A 22242-nucleotide genomic window follows, 5' to 3' on the forward strand; every position below is an offset into this window, starting at 1 on the left:
TTCAGGTATCTGAGGTTACTAAAACACAAACATTTTTTAAATATTTTGCCAATACAGCAAGAAATCTGAGTTTGTGAAGAGTCTTGGTGTGTGCTTGGGGGGTTTAGGAAGGACTGCAGCCATCCGCTAAACTGTCCTTGGAGACTAAAGGTAAAAGGGCCCTATATACGTGTGTGTATATATATATACACAGAGATATACCTTTCACCTGATGTCTCCCAGTAATATTATTCCCCTCACCATTTAAAGGTTTTAATTTCAAATACAGGGCATCATAATGCATTGTGCCATATCTTCTCTCAGTAACATATGCTAAGAATTCCTGTAGACGACACACTTTTAAAAAACATCGAATGCCACAGCCAATGCAGGATCACGTTGCTGTGTCCTGCCTGATGGAAAAATCCTCACTGCATATTATCCACTCAAACACAATGTGATTGTAAGTCAAAGCTATTGCCTTGCAATAAATTAACTTAGTATTTGATGGGTTTAGTAAGCTATTCGCCACAGATAATACATAAACTATTGTACAAGAAGCTTTAAAAAAGTTTTTACAGGATTAAAAAGAAATTACCTGTCTGTAATTCAGTAAGTTCATTCTGCAGCACCTGCAGATGTGCCCAGAACATTAACCAACAAGGCATATTTTTTTACTTGTGAGATTCGATTTGTTTTCCATAATAGCATTTGAGCTTGCCTATGGTAATGCTAATTTGCTTTCCTCCATACCCTTACATTCAACTGTGAAAATACATAACTGCACCCTTTTTGCACCTGCTATAAAAGCACACATCTCCTCCACTGAATATCAGTGATTAACTCCTCCAAAACTAGTTTTGCACTTTTATCAGTGCAGGCTTTTTGACCAAAGTCTTAGGAGGTGAAGTACAAAAGATACATTCTGCTGTGTTACACACCACACTATCAGGTTTGTCTTTCAATTTATAGCAATGTATTTGGTGCTTTCATTCACCCTGCTTTTACCTGCAGTGATACTGCAAAACATGTGGACATGTAAGACCAGTAGAGAAAAACATACGGTGTTTGCAATCGTATTATCACAATGCTAAACTCTCAGCAAAACCTTTTTAGAAATTTTGGCACTATATAGAACTAGAAGCACCCTGCCCCAACCTGAATTGAGATGAGTTTGATCTCTTCACACATTCAAAAGTCTACTTTCAGGTGAGGGCGTCTGGGTGCACATAAGCATTTGGAAAATCTAACCCATATTGCAATCTGATGCAATTATTTAAAAGCAGCCAACATTCTCTTGACCCTCCACCCCACCATCAAAGCTGAGGTTTGGAGCTGAGGTTCAAGAGCAAACTCAGATGCCATTTTTTGCAGCTGCCCTTGTATTTAGAATACAGCCATTTCTTAAACTAAATTATAGGTAGCTTTGGCACAGAGGTGTTTGAAAACAATCTCTCCTTTCCCTTCTAACTGGAGATGCAGGTATAAACCAGGCTAGTTTGGCATGCAAAATTATATGCCATTTTAAAGATTCTGACTTTCATCATTATGCAGTCATCGTTTTACTAATTAAGTTCAAGAGTATATACAATGCATGTATGGAAACAGCCGTAGTGTAACAAAAATATCAGACGAACTCCAACCCTTTACTTACCACAAGTCTCCATCTTCAATTGTCCTGTCATTTGGGGCTCCAGCATGGCCATAGTGCAAAACAGATGAGTTCTCCCCACTGAGAGGCAGAAAGAAAATTCAGCACAATTAGTGGAAGAAGAAATATTAACACACATAACATGAGAAGGACCATTGTAAACATCAGTGCATTCATATCTCTAGCATGAAATTTTGCAGTCTGTGAGAACAGCCCCCGGCCCTGGCCCGGCATGGGCTGCAATAGCACACCCTGCAGCCCCCGCAGCAGAAACGGGCACAGAACGGGCATTTTGCAATTCTGGCTGCAAGATGTGACCTTTCTGCAGAAGGAACTTGGTACAGTTCATATAAATATTTCCCATGTCCATGACAGGGTTAAGGAAGTAATTAGACAATCTTTCAATCTATACCCATTCGTTACCTATTAGTAGTAAGTGATATTTTTCCCTATTTGAGGTTAAACATTCTGAGGCATAAAAAACTAACTTCCACTGGAGTAAAATCTGACATTTGACATGCTCTAGGAGTCACTGGGACTGGAAATATTCAGGTGTCCAAGAGCTCCAGTTCACCGCTGGCATGGCCACGCGTGGCCTCTTGTGGAGCAGACACCCTGCCCGCTGCCTGGGAAGCACCGCAGCCTACGGTGTCAGCAGCAATAACAGGTAATGTCGCATTAAAAATCACAAAGATTTTTATTCCTGGAAACCTTTCAGACTAAACTGCTGATTCACAGGAATAAAAGATCTCCAGAGAAGGGCAGAACCCTTGTTCTGTGCTTCTGAAGCTCCACGATCCATTCAGTGACCTACATTTCACCTTGGCATCCTCTCTTGTCTACTGATATTCCCCCTCAGGTCTATCAAACATCAGTTAAAAGACTGGTAAAGATCTCAAGCTCTACTTATTTTTCTTTTACTGTTCTCCTCAGATAGATGTTCTCTTTTTCAAAAAGCTAGAATTATATGATATCCAAAAATACATGTGTTGGGACAAGAGTTACTGCAGCATCTCTCTGACCCCTCCAGCTGACTTACCAGTCTGGATCTCCCCTTTCATTAAAACCATATTGGTCATCCTGCTCAAACCTGATTCTTTCAAGTTGTGATGGTGGGAACAGTTTCCTATCTTAGTTGAAAGGAATAGGAGGCTCAATTTCAATGAATCTATTGTTGTATCTGGAGTAAATGTTCCATCTGACATACTCCTCAGACTAGATTTCTGACATGTACAATTACAAAACCAGTAAATATGTGCTGTATCCAAGGACGATATTACCTTCAAGATACATCAAATGCTTGTGGTCAATTAGATATTTAACAGACCGCTGGTCATTCAGAAATAGTAACTCCATAAGTAATGATTATGGAGAAGAAAGTAGATGGAAGGTTCTAAATATAAAGGGCTGGGTCATGTTAATATATTGAAAGCAATAAGTTTTTATTGTTAAGTATTTTTTAGCATGTAAATATCACTATGTAATAAGGCAGGGAAGAATAATGTTTCAGAATCATGGGAATGATGTTCTGATACAAAGTGTGTTTCTTAAAATTATACACACTCCAAAGGGAAAAATTAAAGTTGTTAATCAAGAATTCAAAAGTCCCACAGAATTAAGATGGCAACAGATTTGCTTCGTGATGTTGGTCCAATGGCTTAAGCACAGTTTTACCACCACAAAACAACAACCCCAAAGCCTGGCATGCACATGCACACGCTCACACATGCACATTCCGCAGCAGTTTGTCAGGATTTCAGCTGCAGATACTATTCCTTATCTCTCTCTAAAAATGAGGATAAAGCAAGAAAAGCTAATAGCACATGAATATATTTATGATCAACTTTTAAAAAAATTATCATGAAGCTTAAGGGCATGACTCCATACTAATGTATTTGCAGATAGCTTGTTTACTTATCATATGCTGGCACCCTTGGTCTCATATACCATACCAGCTGCATAAACAAGTCATATATTCAAATATGAGCACTGCACAAATGCTTTCAACAACAGACATTGCAAATACAAAGATAGAGGATTTCTTTTGCAGACTTTAATGTAAAGGTTTTCGTTTACAAAATATTTCTTTAAGGTTCGGCACCAACTGTTACGGAAGATGCAGAAAAAATCTGTGTTCCAGCACCGTTAGTGAAGCGTTACGCAGCACACAATCTTTCTTGGCATTTGAGACTCCTTATCTGTCACGCACATCTTGGCTCTGCGGCGTAAACGGGATCGTAGCACAGAGAGCACAGTTGGTGCTGAAGGCCAGATACACACACCATATGCATTTGAGGTTTCTTATGTGTTTGAAGTGATGGGAGTGGGAAGGTCCGCTCACCTGTGACTGGCTATGGGCAGGTCCCCTGGGCTGAACACCCATTAGCAACTGAGGCACAGCAGACCTGCTCTTCACAGCTCTCCCAGCTGTTTTTCACCCAAAAAAAAGCCAGCACAATGCAGCGCAGGCCTGGTCCCTGTGTCTGAGCACAGCCCTGCGGCTGGGGACAAGCAGATCTGCTTCAGAAACACACTACTGACCCGAACTAACGCATCCATATGGAAACACCTCCAGCCCGTTCCTGCCAAGAGCTGCAAGTCCAATCACCCTCGTGGGAAGCATCTTTACCACCGTCCCAAGGTGAAGGCAGGAAAGATGCTTTAAGAGCAATGCTACAGAAGCAATGTGTACCCACCAGGTAAATGCTACAGCTAGCCAGAAATTGTTTATAACGATTCAGTCAGGTTACCTAGGTGGCTTCAAAACAATTTACACAAAACCCATAGCCACCGGCAAAGCAAATGAGCCTTTCTGTAGAAGCTATTCTCTTCTTCCCAAGGATAAGCAGTTGAAAGATCTGGCATTAAAGCACCAAATTCAGGATTTAAAACTCAGCGCTGTGGGGAGGTGCGGATCACTGGCGGCTCTGCTGCCTTCCTGAAGGTCAGCGCCTCTGAAAACCACCGCACATGGGGATGCCGATGTCTGCCCTCAGGCAGCCAACCTGAAAAATTCTCCGAGAGATTTCTCTGTATCTATTTTTATCCTGTTAATAATTTGCCTCTAACTAGTGCCAAAGATGTGTTTGTTACAGAAAAAATTGCGTGAAGCAGTGGAAAAGCTGCAAATTAACACCACTGAGAATGCAGACGGTAGGAAGAGATTCGCATTACTAGGAAAGGAAAAAACGTCCTCAACATACATTTTGGATTAGAAAACACCCTGAAAACAAATGACTAGAAAAAAAACAAAGAGGAGGAATGTCAGCAATATTTTAAGAATAGGACTAAGCTGAGCACCAAGGATTACCAAAAGTGCAGCTATCAGCTGTACATTAAGAACAGCAAAAGAAGAACCAACAGACCATTAACAAAACCAGCATACTATTTCCACCATGATTTAAATAATAAAATCAATCCAGAAGGAAGCACTAACAGCCTTCTCTCCACTTTTTCATCTTAGAGATGAAATCTTCAAATGTTGTATTGAAAAGAAAAAAAAGAAAACCAGATACAATAAGAATCCTAACCTTATCCAGAAAGCTTAACTTATGGTGATCTTCAGATGAAGGAAAGCATTTTACTGCGCTATGTTAATCACTGGTACCGTATTCTGAGAGCTGTCACCTGCCTGGAGACAACTGTCAAGAAGATGTGAACCTAAGTCTAAGGTGCCACAGTATCAAGTAGCAGCTGACGATGGCTTCTGCGGTCATTGCAGATACCGATGCCTGCACCGCCACCCAACTCCAGTTGGAAACTGGTGACCAGTGAGTGCCGCCCACCCTGCGGTCACCGGGCAGCACTGTGCATGTAACTCAACCCTGGTTTGTCCTTTGTAAAAATAGTTACTTGGTACACGAAGACACTGCAATGAGTAATTGATTAGCATTTGAACACTACTCAGAAGTCAATGCTTTGTAGAGTAGTGCTACATGTATCCAAGGATGTTTATCAAACGCTACCATTCTCCTTTAATTGCACTTACGTCCCATCTATTGGAGCTTCAAACCACTTACAAGTTGACAATGTTCGAAAGCATCACTAACTGCAGGACTAACCTTGCTATGCGATGACCTGTAATACTAATATGTGTCTTTTATTATTCTGAAGTGACTGGAGAGTGAATACATGCAAGTGAATATATAAAGCATATTTGGTCACACCAAATATCCATTCACCATCTCCTGAAGAGTGTAACAGAGGCAGCAACAAATGCATGCACTCAACGTGTGTCAAGTGATTTATTTCTGTACTGAAATATAGTATTGATTACTCTTTATTTTCAGCTTAGTGAGCATCTTTTCTAAAATCTGAATAACAAACTTGGTTTTTATTTAAAAGCACGATTCTCTTCTATGGAAATTATTATCAGGCCTATAATCTAAAAACGAAAGATCCTATCAAAATATCACAGTTTTAAGCATCAGGAAAACAACAAAACTCAGCGTGAATAGAACAAAACATAACTATTCAAAAATCCTAATTGCAAAAGCTATTTTTAATCATAAATGTAGTTAAGTGTAATATTTACAATGCATGATATTTTCATGGCAATAAAAAATGCTTATTATTTTTGCCATTATTATGTTAATTGAATTCATCAAATAGATGTACCCACATTCCTTTTATTAGGACCTAGCTTAAAACTTAGCATTATTCATTCTTACTTCATCGCTCGTAGTCAGAATCTACCAATTTACGGGCAAAGGCCTTTGTATTATATCTTATGTAATGATATATATTTTTTAATGAAGTTTGTCTGCACTTTTAATTGTAGTGGAAGGATACGCTGCCAGCTCCCAACCACACCAGTGAGTCACAATATTGTTGGGAGCTTGCATCTCAAGTGCAGCCCTTCTCCATCTGTTACACCTTCTGACAGCTCAGAGGCGGCTCAAACACGGCCCCAGCGCCTGTCACACTCTCCAGCGTGGTGGGACGGGACACCCAGGAATCTCCTGCCATCATCCACTTCTGAACAACTGTTGGGACTTTCCTCCTCCTGGGTTCTCTGAGCCACGTCACACAAGTTTGGGGTTTTTCAGCCCCGTGGAGAGTTTAGTCCGTCCCCATGGGGTCACAAGGACCCGCTACACAAGCATACGGCACATGTTTCAGTAGGTTTAGCAAAGCCATTGATGTTCTGTAGCACCCAAACTAGACCCTGCAGCACAGGTTCTGATTCAGTGTAGGTGAATGTGAAGTCTGTACGGCTGTGAAACACTGTACAGCCTGTGACAATACCATAGAGATGGAGTCTCGTTTCAACAGGATGTTAATTCTCATGTTATATGATGGTACTTGAAGGAGGAAACTTTTCAGACAATACAGATGCACAATTTGCCATAAAACTGCTCATGCTCCTTTTGCAATTTTGCATATAAATTGGAAAATTGTATTTACAAATAGGCAATTAAGTAAACAGCAGAAAGAAGCAAAGATGCTAATTGTCCTTATTGCCTCCAAAGCAATATAACATCATTGTCACTAATGTAAAAAATATTTTTATAAGTGTATGTGACTTCAGTGTAGGGAAAATGTCTGAGTAGCAGCAGATCTACACGTGGAACATATATATCAACATATATGCCTCATCGAACTGTCATGTATCTCTGATTAGATTAATTCCACTGACTAAAGATTAATCTCTGCACAAAGCACACAGCTGTCCTTCAACATGTATCCTACACGATTCTCCTGAAATTCCTGCAGCTGTGGGGAGAACTTTCACAATGTATTCCCAAACACAATACCTTCAACACTAGCTGTTCAGAAAGAAAAAGAGAGCACAAAATGCCAAAAAGATTAGTTTAATCACATCCTAACATTTGAGGCAAAGAATATTGAGAACGATATGAAATACTTAAGGTGTATTTCGAAGAGAGTATTTTTGAGCAACAAAGAATAGCTCTAAAGCCCTTCTCCATAATGCTATTTAATAAAAAAGCCAATTGCAGCGCAGATGTGACTATAAACATGATCTTGGCAGCAGCAGCAGTCATTGGGGAATCTCTTGAGTGTGGCAGAGTCTGTATCTGAGAAATTTCCTTAAGACACAGCGCTGGCCCCCCTTCTTTGGCTTTTCCAGAGGAAACCATTCAAAACTCACTCTGGTAGCACTTTCAAACACATCACGTGCCTAAGAGGAGCGATTTTACAAATATGCAGGGAGAAAGTGACCACAAAGACTGCAATAGCTCAGTATAACCCATCGACTCACCTGCCGCAGATGCAAGTGTAGGAAGTGTGACGCATGCCACCTCGAGTGTAGCAGTAGTGCTGGAACAAGCTGCAAAGAACAGAAAGGTGGTAATTAATAATATATTCAAAACCAGCACAAGACAGGGAGGAAAGTAAGTCTCTCTTGAGTACAGCTGTGCTGGTGCAAGCGCCCGGCTCCCTCATGAGGCTCTCTGCCCGTTTCTGCTCGGCGAAGCACTCAAATTCACCCACATCCACAGCTCAGCATCCTCCTGAGCATCACGCGATTTCCACAAAGCCCACTAAGCAACTGTGCAGCAGAGCAGAGGGGCCCCAGTGCAGCTCAGTAGCTGCAAATGTCCAATTCCTTAACAACTCAACACAGAAATGCAAATTATTGTTGGCAAAAGGTATTAATAGTTCATCTGACCATAGAACAAACAGGATGGTAACAATTAAATGCTGAAGCTGGCCAAACTCTCCCAAGTGGAGCTGAGAAAACCACTTCTTGCTGCATTTCAGGTACACAGTCACATCCATGATCCTTACTTTGAACCCTGATGCCTTCAGTCTATGGCGTGTAGATTTGGCAAAAGTGAAGTCCAACCAACCCTTCACAGGGCAAAGCTCTTCTTCAAAGTAATTTCAGCAGAAGCTCTCTCATTTTTACCACCTCAACGATACGCTCTGCTAAAGCTGAACTAAATATGTCTGTATGTGTGAAGCCTGAATCGCATGTGTCCATGCTGCACAGCCTCTTCCCGCCGAGCTCTCCCATTGCATCGAGCCGGGCACCTTCTGCCAGCACCACACTCCACGCTGGAATGGATGGTCTCATGTTTTCCTGTCTGTAGCCTGACACTGCGCAAACCTAAGACTACTCCATTTTGGATTCTGGTACCTAAATACCATTATGATCCTCCCCTGCCCAAAGATGGGGAAAAAAAATATAACACAGACTCAATTCCAAAAGCAAGAAGATAATGTAATAACATTAAGCTGAGTCCTCAATAACCTATAAAGAACACCACAATACAATATTGTTTGCTTTTGTGTATGCGACGGACAGGGAAGGGAAAGAAAAGCAGCCTCGGGCTCTCCAACAGTTCTCCTCTTGCAATGCTGTCCTGTTGGACGAGTTGTTTGGCCTTAAAACCATTAAAACATTTTCATCTTCACTGTCAAAGTCCCCTTCACATGCGGGCAGATGTGTCCAAAGCACAATTAATATAGGATTAGGTGCTTTGAGAGCTAAGCACATATCATGGATCCTTTTATTCTTTTTGAAATACGCTCTAATTACAAGCCGATTCCCTTTAATACTGAAAGAATTTCAAAAACTCATTTGTTGTAATACTGAAATAATTTCATTAACACAGTGATAATGGTGCTGTTCAAGGAATAGAGGTGTTATGATTCTGTCCTTCTGCAGCAGCAACCCAAAAAACACAATTCAAATTCTTTGAAGGATATTAAAGACATTACATGCTTGTAAATCCACACCAGATTTTAAAATTACACAAAATGGTGGGATTTAAAGAGAAACAAAACAAAACATACAAATACACAAGGAAAAAGAAAAGCTCACATTTAGAGACTTCCTAGGGAGCCCCAGTGTATAAAATCTCTTTTCTGCTCAAAATGCTGTGGTTTTACAAGGTAGAAATACTAATTGGTATTGCCCCGGAAACCAGGAATGGCCACGAGCAGGTCAAACAACAGAGAAGCTGAGGAGAAACTCAGTGAGAGCACAGTAGAGACATCACTAAATTGAGCTAATAAAATTTATCACCTAAACTGTCATTTGCTCCGACGTAGACATTTCACATGAAACCAAGTTAGCTGTGCTTTTCCCTAGCGTGCCGCAGGCAGGGTTTGCTCTGTAAGACGTGACACTATGCACAAACATTGCCTGCAACAACATATTACACCGTTATATATGTACAGTTATAGTTTAGGAAGCAACTTTTAGTATACTTTATAGACCCTTCACCTTAAATGATTGAATAAACTATCTCCTCTAGACAGCAACTTTCAGTAACCTTCTGAAAAGCTTTAAAAATGAAATAATGAAAGTTGTAAACATCTTTCCATCAGCAGTGATGCAGGGATACCAGGGTTTATTTTTCCATATGACAACTGATCACATATTCATGGTTGCAATTTATATGAAACTGTGCAGCCGAGTAATAGTATTCACCTTTTGCAGTACTCCCTGATTAGCAGTAAAAAGTGGTAAATAAATTAAGACATGCTTCATATAATCCAGCTGCTGCCTGAACTTTGTTTTCTAAGAAAATAACCTGATTGTTTCATCCAACATCATGGGCTTTCTTTTAAGAGCAAGCAAGAAGTGGTGGTTTTGCGACTGAACTCAAGATAGCACATCTTTGCCAAGTAATGAGTTTTCTTCTAGAAAAAACACTCATATCACTTTTTTGAACTTATTTTTCCAGGCTATGATTCATCAGAAACATGTTCATGCAGCATTTCTCTCAGAGACAGGTAACATCCTCGTATACAGGCCTTATCTAAGTGAAGGATTGCGTATCCCTTTGACGGCAAACGCTGGTTTTCAAAGCTGAAAAACGTGTCTCTAGAATTAGAGAAGCTGACAGCACTTTGTAGTTAAATCCTGGTTCCACTAGACTTCTTCACACCAGGATTTCACCACCTACACACTGCAAGAACCTTTATCCAAAAGTGAGATACAAAAGCATGAAGTCTGAAATAGCTGGATGGAATATCATTTAATCTGGCACTCCACATGTATTTCAAATATCGCATCTTGAACTTTGCCTGGTTTTTATGATTGGAGGATATGTGTGTTTAGGCAGTTTTACGTCGGTGCTTAATGCCTTGCCGTGAGCTTTCAATGCAGCCAACAGATACGAAAGTTAAGCACCTCTTTCTCTTTTTCTTCTTTCATGGATTTCAAAGCTTCCCGTCATGTTTTATGCAATATTTCCCTGGGGGGTGTATGTACCACTTATCATGCACATAGTACCTTGCTGGTGTACACAGACCAGCCATCCGTGTATTCACATGTCAGATGTTACCTTTTAAACACATACAGCTTTGTTTGAGCTGCCATGGGTTTTGCATAGCTTGTGAAACTTCTTTTTTTTAACGCAGAGGTACATCCTGGGTTTGGCACTTTTTGTTTTTGCCAAAAACATCAGCTTCTTTAACTGATTGACAACGTGTGGAGACTGAAGGTAGTTTAAAAACTGCACCATTTTTTCCATTAACTTAAAAAAGAGCAAGTATTAGACACCATCGACTCAAGTAAACCTCCCATAAGCGCAAATTTGCTGAGGGACAAGCCAATGTTATCCCCGCTGCTCTGCTGAGTCTTGACAGCCTTATTGACTATACTGACTTGAGAGAGAAGAAAACCCCGCCTTCAGAAATAATGGGTTCTTCATCATTAGGAATGACAGAAAAAGTATATTGCTGTTTTTGAGATCTCGTGGAGTGTCACATACATACTTCAAAACAGCCTAAAAAGCCACTAAAGTAAAACCTTCTATGAATAGTCTTTCTGACAAATTATAAGAACCTCTCTGACAATGGTGCTTGTTTCTGATGATCATCTTTGGTCCAGTTTCTGCTGCTACCTAATGCACACTGACAATTACAATCAGATCTGTGCTATGAATGTAAATTGCATCAAAGAAAGCAGTTTAACATCAACAGTTTTCCTAATTTAAGTGGATTTACAGAATAAAAGTACTTAGAGCAGGAGGGATAGAAACCATCCGCAATGACTTCCCTAACGCTTTATCCTTATTTTCAATCTTCCTCAGCACTAGAACACAACATATACATACACAGCAGAGTGCGATTTTTATTTCCCAAAAGAAGTAATCTCTAATTTGAATTCTCATCAGCTCTTCTAGAGTTATAACAAATATTGATAAGAAAACCACACTTTGTATTCTCAGCTATCCACTCCCCAAACCAAGACACTTCTAGATCAAAAAGGTTCCATTTCTAAGTGAAAATCCAACCGAGTATTTTGGCCTATATTTTACAAAACGGGTAGAGACCGTAATTACACATCATACAGTAAGTATGGAGAAAAGAGAGATAGAGAGGTGACAAAAAGAGGCGAGGCTAACTGATAAAAGCCCTATTAAGAACTTAAGCCAAGTTTCTGTATCACTGCTCAATACATCTTCTGAGGGTCCCTCTACCCCATCTCTCATCCTCAGTAATTACAGTGAAGCGCTGCAGAACAAGACGCGCACATCACTTGGGGATGGAGGAACAATTACTCATTCCAAGGCTTCTGATGAAGGTGGATCAAAGCCACTGAATAACCCTGTTCATTATTCCCAGATACTGGAGCCAAGTCAAGAATATCTGTTGGATACTGGTAGTTCAGGAACCAGATTTTTCAGACTGTGTATCAGAGAGATCTGCTGTGAGAAACACAACTTGCCTTGTGATGCATACAATGCACAAAAGAGTCAAGGACACTCAGGTCACTATCTCATTAAGGTGTTTATACTGAAAATATATATTTATATATAAAAAAATTTCACACTAGATCACTCACTGTTTTGAGGATGTTTCAGATCCACAATAATTTCCTCAGTGTACCTTTGAGAAAGTTGCTTCCTAATAAAAAGAAACCCTTACACACTTCAAAAATAGTATTCTTTGAACACAGCCCTTGAGACTTGCCTTGAAATGCAAGCAGGTGGTTTTGAACTATAAATTGGAAACCACAGCAGCTTAAGGGAGTTCTGTACAGAACTTGGAGGATTTTCTGTAGTGTGGTGGGGTTTTTTTATTTTTTTTCTGTTCTTTTATTATTTTTTTTTTTAAATGAGTACAGTTGGAGTATGTAGGTGAATATCTATTAGTTATCTGTGCACTGAATTACCTTTGAATTACAACTAGAATGTGCCCTTATGCTTTTGTACAGTGTAAATATCAAGCGCAGCCATGAGACAGGCTAAAACCCAAAGCTTTTCTAAAGAATTCACAAAAGGCCAAATTCTCCAAAGCTGATCTCTCTATTGATACCAGGAACGAAAGCCACTGTTCTTATCATTTAGACACATAAGTATCTTCACATGAGAAAACTATAAAACCCAAATAACACACTATTGTTAAACCACAGTAAATATAATTTGTCCAAGATATCTAAAGTCTTAATAATTAGCATTAAACTAGGCTGGAAGAACCGTGCATGCAGGAAAGAAAAGGAGGTGCCAGTAACAGCCACCAGTGGACACACGAGCAAGGCGAGTGATGCTTTCTCTAATCCCACATTAGACACTGTGAGGCTCTTAAATACTGAGCATTTTCCTTTGTTAACCAATTTACCCTGGTAATGTCATTTATTTTCTACGGACAACTAGATGCTTTCAGGCTCAGTTTATCTAATTGTATTTTCATTTAGTTCACAACACAACACTGCAGTATTGCATAACACATCTGAGGTTGTTTTACCACAAAAAAGGGTCAGTGCTTCATTGCAAAAAGTAAAGAAGGGGAGCGGGGAAGAGTGGGAGAAGTAATCCAGTTTACTATTAATGAATAAATAGTGGATTACAAACTTGCAGCAGAACAAGAAAATTAGCTCTATGAGCAGATGAGCAAAGGTTCCTTCTATAACTCGTAAACAATATCATTAAAGATTTACAAAAGCAGTGTTATTATTTAAGTAGTCTACATGACTGGAAATTGTTCAGAGCAGAGCTTAGTGCTCTGGAAACAAACCCACTTCTATGCACTGACATCTTCAACCTGTTTACCCTGCTTCTAATGAAAACGTTAGAGATTCAAACTGTTGGCTGGGTTACTTTGCACGCTCATGGAACAGAGCTGCTGCAGCTTCCTATCAACCAAAATAGCAAAGTAGCTAAACTTTGAAGCATCTCTATTTCAAATTGTCCTAATTTGCATCATGCACACGCAGAAATGTGCGATGGATGTATTTTTATTACCACCGTTAACTATTTCCCATGAATCAAGATCTACCCCAGCATTTTGCAAGCCTAAAATTTTTGTATAATTTTTGAGATAGAGAACAAAGCAACGAGATGACTCCATGATACATTGGTAGGTTAAGAATGTCCCCTTCTCCTTCCAGATAGATTCTAAGAGCTCTTTCTGAATTTAAATATTTTTTTTTCCATGATGAGAAAAGGGCAAGAGTTTTAATAGACATAGTTTTAAATGAAGATTTAAAGAAGTGCATATACCCACTCTCACTTGATTTGTCTTTCATCTACTTCTATGCTGGTGTGAAAATTCTCTGTCTTACTCTGAAAATTCATCAAAATACGTGTTTTCACAGAAGTTCAGCTCACCCATTTAATCAGCAATGTTCAAATGGAAACAATTATTATGTAAGTCTATACCCTCATACTCAGGTGCTGCTTTTCTAGAAGACTGGCAAGACAACTGAACAGGTACCTTAGAAACAGGAGAATTGTCAGAGTTCTCTGTAAAAATGCCTTTTCAATAAGTCAATCTTTACATTGACACTCAAGAAGCCTTTTAAGAAAGTCTTCAAGTGTGGTTGTCAAATTATTATTTTCCTGAAACGTTCAACTAAGAAAATTCACCTGTCATTTGTCAAAATTGTTTGATTCATCTCCATAAAAACTCGTTGACTTACGGATTCAATATTATGACTACTGAACTGTCGAAATCATTGCAGTTAGGGTTCCATACCAACTGAACATATTAATAGTACAAACCTGCAAAGATTTTAATGTTAATTCCAGAGCCGCTGTGTCTGCCGATGGGCTGGTAACAGAGAATACTAACAGTATCACAGTATCACAGTATGTTTGGGATTGGAAGGGACCTCAAAAGATCATCTAGTCCAATCCCCCCATGGAGCAGGAACGCCCAGGTGAGGTCGCACAGGAACGTGTCCAGGCAGGTTTGAACATCTCCAGAGAAGGAGACTCCACAACCCCCCTGGGCAGCCTGGGCCAGTGTCTGTCACCCTTACTGAGAAGAAGTTTTTTCTCAAATTTAAGTGGAGCCTCTTGTGTTCCAGCTTGATCCCATTACCCCTTGTCCTATCATTGGTTGCCACCGAGAAGAGCCTGGCTCTATCCTCCTGACACTCACCCTTTATGTATTTATAAACATTAATAAGGTCATCCCTCAGTCTCCTCTTCTCCAAACTAAAGAGACTCAGCTCCCTCAGCCTTTCCTCATAAGGGAGGTGCTCCACTCCCTTAATCATCTTGGTTGCCCTACGCTGGACCCTCTCCAGCAGTTTCCTGTCCTTCTTGAACTAAGGGGCCACAACTGGACACAATATTCCAGATGTGGTCTCACCAGGGAGGAGTAGAGGACCTCTCTCGATCTACTAACCACCCCCCTTGTAATACACCCCAGGATGCCATTGGCCTTCCTGGCCACAAGGGCACAGTTCTGGCTCATGGTCATCCTGTTGTCCACCAGGACCCCCAGGTCCCTTTCCCCTATGCTGCTCTCTAATATGTAATTTCCCAACCCCAACAGGGGTTACCCAAAGGTAATCAGAGCTCCAGAGAGTCAAAGAACCAGCATTAACTGACAGAACAAGCATAAATAGCACAAGAGATTGCCATCGCTGAGACTGCAGCTATGATTAGACCACTGTGAGTAATTAACAGAATGGATGTGAATAAGGGTCCCCGCAGCTGGCAGAGGCGCAGCCCCGGAGCGCACTGCAGCACAACTGCCCAACAGCCGGTGCTCAACGCGGCACCGCGGGGACACGGCTGCAGAGCATGCGTTCAAGGTGGGAACTGGTTCTCCTCCCACACCTTGGTAAGTCACCTTCTGCACGCTGCTCCACGCCTGCCCGTCAGCCTGGAACTCCCATCTGCTGTGTCTCGGCAGCTGACAGCAGCGGGATCTCCTCCTGTGCTGCTCCCACGCAGCAACGTGGCAGCTCTGACACCTTGAACCCAGCATTTATTTTCATCTATTTTCTACAGCAGAAGGGTTTTTAAAGGAGTGTTCCATCTCCACCAAGTACATAATTGGAAAGCAGATCCCACTCCCACACTACAGAGCGATGATCATTAAGACAGGTCTCCATTTCATTTCTTCGCCGATGCTGAAGTCTACTTGGAGCCACATGCAGTAGTAACAAGGCAGAACTAAGTTCTGCACTGGTCTAAATTTCATACTTAATCTAATATTATGGAAAGAGATGGCATCAATTTTTCTTAAGACTCATTGCTCCATTTCCAGCCCTAATAATTCTAGATCTCGACTGGCATATTTTAAATTAAATTTTTTGCAGTTTAAACCTACTTATCAACAGCTAATTAATGAGGTCTAAATCCTTTGATGACAGAATGATTAAACCGCGTTTTAACTAATCCATCTTTAATTAAAATGCTGCCAGCAAACCATTTCTGGATGTGTAAAAAGGACACATTTATAGATGCTCACTCTTTAACTATGCATTATGTAAAGCCAATAATTAGAAGAACTCATGATTTCAATTATATTTTAATTACTGTTACATATAAAACATGCTTTAATAGATGTAATGCAATACATTTTCTTTCCTTACAACACACTAATCATTCCTATTGGGGTGACAACCAAATAAAAGGAAGTTTAATATATGCGCTAGTACAGGAATCTTGTTTTAGCTTTGAGCCAATTCTCCCTCCATTTCTTCTTCGCAGCAGAAAGGTACTTAATTATCTCCAAACCTTAAACCCAAATGAATCCCCATAAATCCCTGTTCAAACTTTAAAAGGAGATTAGCAGTAACTGACCGTAATAAAGATAAATGCTTCATCCTTATTATTATACTTGCATGTCTCCAAGTTTCTTCAAATCAAAATATGAGGCTACTAAAAAACCTGCTAGTAAAGAAAAAATATAAGATGATGTCTCTACCGATTTTCCTACTTCTTTCCTTTACAATTTCAGGAAACAACATGAGCAAAGAGATGCTTTAGTAATTCCAAGAGCCATCAATTTTAATTTATTTAGGGTATCCTTTACCTCCATCTGGGAGGGGCAGGCAGGTACATGAACATGATGTGGTGTCTGCAGCCAACTCCCCATTACCTGCATTAATGGGAGGCGGAGACTTATAAATATGAAATTGATGGAAGTTTAACTGCTCTTTACTATGGCTAAGTCAGTTTTTAATGCAAATATGGAACAAATGATTTCTTTCTGAATCACAGATCGCTGCTCGGGAACACTCAGCATCCTGTAGCAATACAACCTTTAAAATTGCATGTTACTACAATAGATATTTTTTACTGAGACAACCTGAAATTCCATAAATTACAGTTATTAAACGTGTTTCTAAACTCTGCATGTTCCCAGTGGTTTTATAACACCGAAAATTCAGTCTTAGGGTTTCGCTGCCTTCAGTGATCTGAATCTGGCATGAAGAAACTAATAAGCTTATGGCCAAAGTCTGCTTAATTTACTCATTAAATTGTACTCTACAAATATTCAAAAAGTTGTATTATGTTATTTCTACTGACTCAGATATGTTAAATTTAATTTTCATAAGCTGATTTCTACTATTTGGATAGATTAACGAAATTGCTGATATTTCAGTTTATTTCAACTTTTCTCTAGGAAAAAGAAATAGCATTCAGCAAACTCTGATAGGAAGATGCTTTCACATCACGATGAAGTCACTGAACATACTGACGTTGAAATATCCGCACAAGACGACTTAAGCTGTTGCATAGTTTGATTTATATAAATCCTCTCCTCTCATTTCCCTCTTTGTCTATTCCTGCTTACAGAGCAAACTCTTGTGGGCAGGGAATATATTTTACTACCTTACAAAGTGCATTGTCCATTTATATTCTGAGTAAACAACAACAGCTTATTATGAAGAGTATATGAACTGTATCTCCTTGAGAGAGAGCCTATCTGGAAGGGTAATTTTGAATATTTATGTATTCACACATAACAGATATCAAGAATGAATGCCGATGTGGCAACGTGCTTTATCAAGGCTTATCAAGAGTACTCCTTACTTTTGAAAAGATTACAGGAGATCTACCTTGAAAACAACCAACCAACCTCCCTCTTAAATTTACTATGTATGGCATCAAATTGCTGCTCCACCATGTCAGGAGTGCAGTGGTGCCAACACAAGTGACAAGCAGACAAAGGAGACGGTCCCTCCTCATATCACCTGTCCTCCCAACTAGGTTACTGTTTTTACTGTCTCTTACAATGCCTCCCAATATGACGCCAAGGACAAATACGTTTAAGGACTGCATGTGTAGTAATATTAAATAAGAAGAAATATTCAAGAAGAAATATTTTAGCTGTTAGAAGCGCCAGGGAAGGGCAGTAATAAGGCAAATACCAGAAATAACATTATGATAGAAGCTAATCAGATATAGATGGATAGATAGATGGATAGATAGATGGATAGATAGATGGATAGATAGATGGATAGATAGATGGATAGATAGATGGATAGATGGGCACAGCACGTCAACACCAGCTGCACACTCGCTTTCATGTTGAGTGAGTCTTGTACGCTGGAGTAACGTGGAAAGGGAACAGTGACCAACGTTTTCTTGGGGGGATACTTTTTTGGAGGAGCTCATGCCAGACAGTTTTACCTCCCAGAAGGCAGAACTCTGCCAGCCTGCCTGGATCTCCCACACGCTCTCTGCTGCTTCCCTAGCAGAGAACATGCAACTCAACATTGAACGTCTGGTGAAGTATTTCCGAATCATCTAGTTAACTCCAGAACACTACCCAAACTTTTTTTAAAATTGCTTTTTTCCTTGCCCCCAGAAGCCTAGGGTAAGATGGTATGTTTGGCTGGGTCTGCCCCTAGATGTTGTATCGTCAAAAGAAAAGGAAGTTTTCTTGGCTTGTGCAGAGAAATGACAGATCAGAGATGTCCTTCCCTAATCTTTCTGACCATGCTTCAAGGGTCCTGGTCATATAAAATGAGTGAATAGCTGCCCAGAGGACTACACCATTTACCACAAATTACTTCTTTATGGAAGAATCAATTTTATATTCTCCTGAATTTCAAACACTTGCCTCTTCAATCCAATGGAATTACTCCATTGAGACTCAAGCCTGAGATAGATGACTCCAAGGATCTACTCTTGGGGCTTTTTTAACTGTCTGTTATAAAAATCCAGAGAGGACTTTTAAGTCTCTGAAAAGGACTCTGAGTAAAGAAAACATGTATCAACACTTTAACATTATATGGCGAAAAGTGTCCAGATTAATCTGTTGAGTTGCCAACAATCTTCTGTCCCAGCAGACCAGAAAGCTAAATTCGAGTCCATCTGATCCAACAGAACTAGAAAGTGTTAAGAGACAGAAGAGACCATGCTCCTCTGCACGATGTCCTGGAAACTCCAACAAATGTGTTTTTCTGCTCAAGCAGGGGGAAATTTGCAAAGCTGAACTCATGGGAATAAAGCTTTAAAAACAGATTAACTAATTTCAACTCCTAAGAAAATAATATGCAACTTTCAAAAGAAATACTATTGCAAGACATGGGGAACAAAATTAAATGCGTTCAGCAGAGATTATTCAAACAGCTCCTGAAGTCTCAAGAAGAAATCCATAATGCTGATTGTGGTTCCCTTAGTCCACGGTGCAGAGTACGAATCATCATTCAGGGGAAAGCGAAGGGAAAGTGCACCCTACACAGAACTTCCAACAATTCAAGCTGTCACGCAAGGCTTGACAAATCCACTTGCCTGCTCATAAGTGACACACCGAAAATTGCTCAGCTCAGTGCTCATCAGTTTCTGCAGATCTACTGCTTTTATTAGAAAGAATGAAAACCATAAGGATTAGAAAGATGACATCAATCAGCTATAAATGAGCCTAACATTTCACTGCATGCCTAAAACTCTGAGGATGTTTCACTTACTCCACTCCTGGCACCAGCAGAGCCTTCGCTAGCAACAAATAAAACAATAATTCCAGCAGTTGGCCAACAGTAGAACTTTTAGATCTGTCAAAAAAATGAAAGAAGTTTTGTCCTGATGCTGCACATATACTTAGGGCTCAAAACTGCTTGTGTCAAGATGTGAAACTGCATAGCAAAGCCACATCTGCTGGAGGACCAGTCATGGTCTTGCAGCAAAACGGCATCATCTGTTCTCTCTGTGCAGAAGATTTGTCACCCACAACCCAGGGCTCCTCAGGGGCAGGATTTGCAGGACAGCAGCTCCCAGACCAACCCCACGAGGTCCACACTGCTTCCTGCTGATGTAGATGAGCAAGGAATCACATCCCCAAAGACACTGGCAAAAGATCTACACAGCCATGCTGCCCTAAAGCACAGCATAGGGTGCAATGGAACCCACATCCGAGCAGCAGCGGGTTGGTCTCTTAAAATTCTCAACACTTATTTCCTGTCTTGCAAATCCCCACAACAGGGTTATGAGCAGATCCAACACACAGTCCAGGATGCTTACAAGCCATAGGCCCTTGCTCTGCCAGGAATATAAAAGTGTTTTAAATACTTCTTGATTCAGCTGGCAATTACCTTTTCGCTAGTATATTATACCTTTCATTTCCCTCTGGAGGTGCCTAGACACTGAAGCGGTAAACCGCTTTCACTGGACTCAGTGAACTTATGAGGTATTAACAGAAACGTGGACTTTATTTGCCATTCCTCACTGACAGAGCGAGTATCAGATGAGATTAGGGCCGAAACCCCATATGCAGGCTATAGGAGCCGCCACTCTCACCATCAGATTTGATGGGTCTCCACAAACGCAAGCCCAAGAGATCTGGCTCACACCCCAAGCACCAGACAAAGGACCAAGACCAGGGGTACATCAGAAGACCAGGACATGCTGTTGAAGACAATGTCACGTCAGAGGGCAGTGAGGGCTGCTGAATTCTCTGAATTCAGGGTAAAGCTTAGGAAACATTGACAACTGGTTGGCTCAGACACCTGCATTTTTATACTTAATTTGCCTAAGTAGTTACTTAGGTAAATCTTTGCCAAAATAAGATGGTTTCCAATTTAAAAAGCACTGACTTTGTAAAAAGGTGGAATTAACCATTTCTCTTGTTTACGGATTATATCTTACATATATTCCTCAGTATATATTTGAGTTTGGCTTCACCAAACGTCTACTACACACATTGGGGCTTTTTGTTTAAGCACCCAAGTAGTCCCCAGCAGTACCTGAACACTCTTTAAGGGAGTTGCTGTATTTACCAAAATGACTATTCTTGGATAATTCACTGTGTAGGCACTTGCATTTCCCAAGGGAAAAGTATTCCTTGCCATCGCTTCCAAAATGTAGCTGACATTAGAATACATTAGCTGTGACTTTCTACACAGGCATCTGATACAAAAGTACTATAAAGAGAGATTTGAAAAATATTACCTTGGACTAGATTCATTCCCCCGAGGTAATTAAGCCTTTGTTCTGATGCATACATAAAAAGCTCATTAGCTGTTTCTGAGAGAGTTTCACTACACAGAAGACATGTTGTTTGCAAACTCTCATGTCTAAGTTATTTCCAGATCACAAGTCCAGTATTCCGTAGCTTTCAACTAAATTCTTTGTTCTTAAACTTATGACCTCTCTCTTGTCTATATTAAAAAAAAAAAAATTAATAAGCTCAGCTAATCAAATGATCCAGATCTTACTACTCAACCCTCCCATCACTTTGATGACCTACTAACTCTCAAAAGTCTGCAGCTATATCATTTATTGGGATCTAGAAATTACTTCTGAGAAGTCAAATACCATCAGATTTAATACCAACTCGTTTGCAACCCCACTTGTGAAAAAAGAACAAGCGTTAGAAGATGACTTGCTCCCAACAACTACTTCTGTCAGTTGGCCATGTTTTAATCAATTTAATGTGTACCTTATTAATATTGTATACAACTAATCAGAATGTTGTGTGATAATAAGTCAAATGCATTACTGAAGGCTAAGTATATTCCAGCCATGGAGTTAACTTTATCAACTAAATGTAATCTAATTAAAAAAATTAAATTCAGTTTTCTTTAATAAGATGTCCTTCATAACACCACATTAACTCAAATTAATTAAATACTCGTCCTCCACTACTGGAACCTCATATCAGCACTGTCATAGTTACCAAATAAGCTTCCATCATCAGGAACTGAGCCTTGCATCTCCCATGACCCCAGTTATTCCTTTTCCCTCTGCCCCAAGTATTAATCAGAACCAGATGATCTGCTAAAATTTAAACTACTTTTTAGATCTTCTACATTGCATACTTCTATCAATACTAAAATAGTTAGGAAACAGTAACAGCAAACTAAGATCATTTTCTCATGAAATGAATGTGCTGTTTCTCACTTTTAATACTACAGCCCCTGGAGAAGAAATGGAAGTGTTAAATGAGATCTGTCTACATCATGAATTCATTTAATAAAATTAATTATGAAATGATTTTTA

The 22242-nt window shown here is 40.0% G+C and overlaps 1 protein-coding gene across 1 annotated transcript in view; it reads right to left on the reverse strand.

Moving 5' to 3' along the window:
- Nucleotides 1-22242, reverse strand: part of PEPD (peptidase D) — a gene marked incomplete at both ends in the record, with an annotated part of 129684 nt that overhangs the window by 50096 nt on the left and 57346 nt on the right. Inside the window, 2 exons of the mRNA XM_080351659.1 lie at nt 1634-1711; nt 7854-7922. Coding sequence (XP_080207785.1) covers nt 1634-1711; nt 7854-7922 — 147 coding nt within the window. The remainder of the gene's footprint in view (nt 1-1633; nt 1712-7853; nt 7923-22242) is intronic.

Source organism: Nesoenas mayeri (assembly GCF_963082525.1).
Source record: "Nesoenas mayeri genome assembly, chromosome: 12".
Taxonomy (NCBI): Eukaryota; Metazoa; Chordata; class Aves; order Columbiformes; family Columbidae; genus Nesoenas; species Nesoenas mayeri.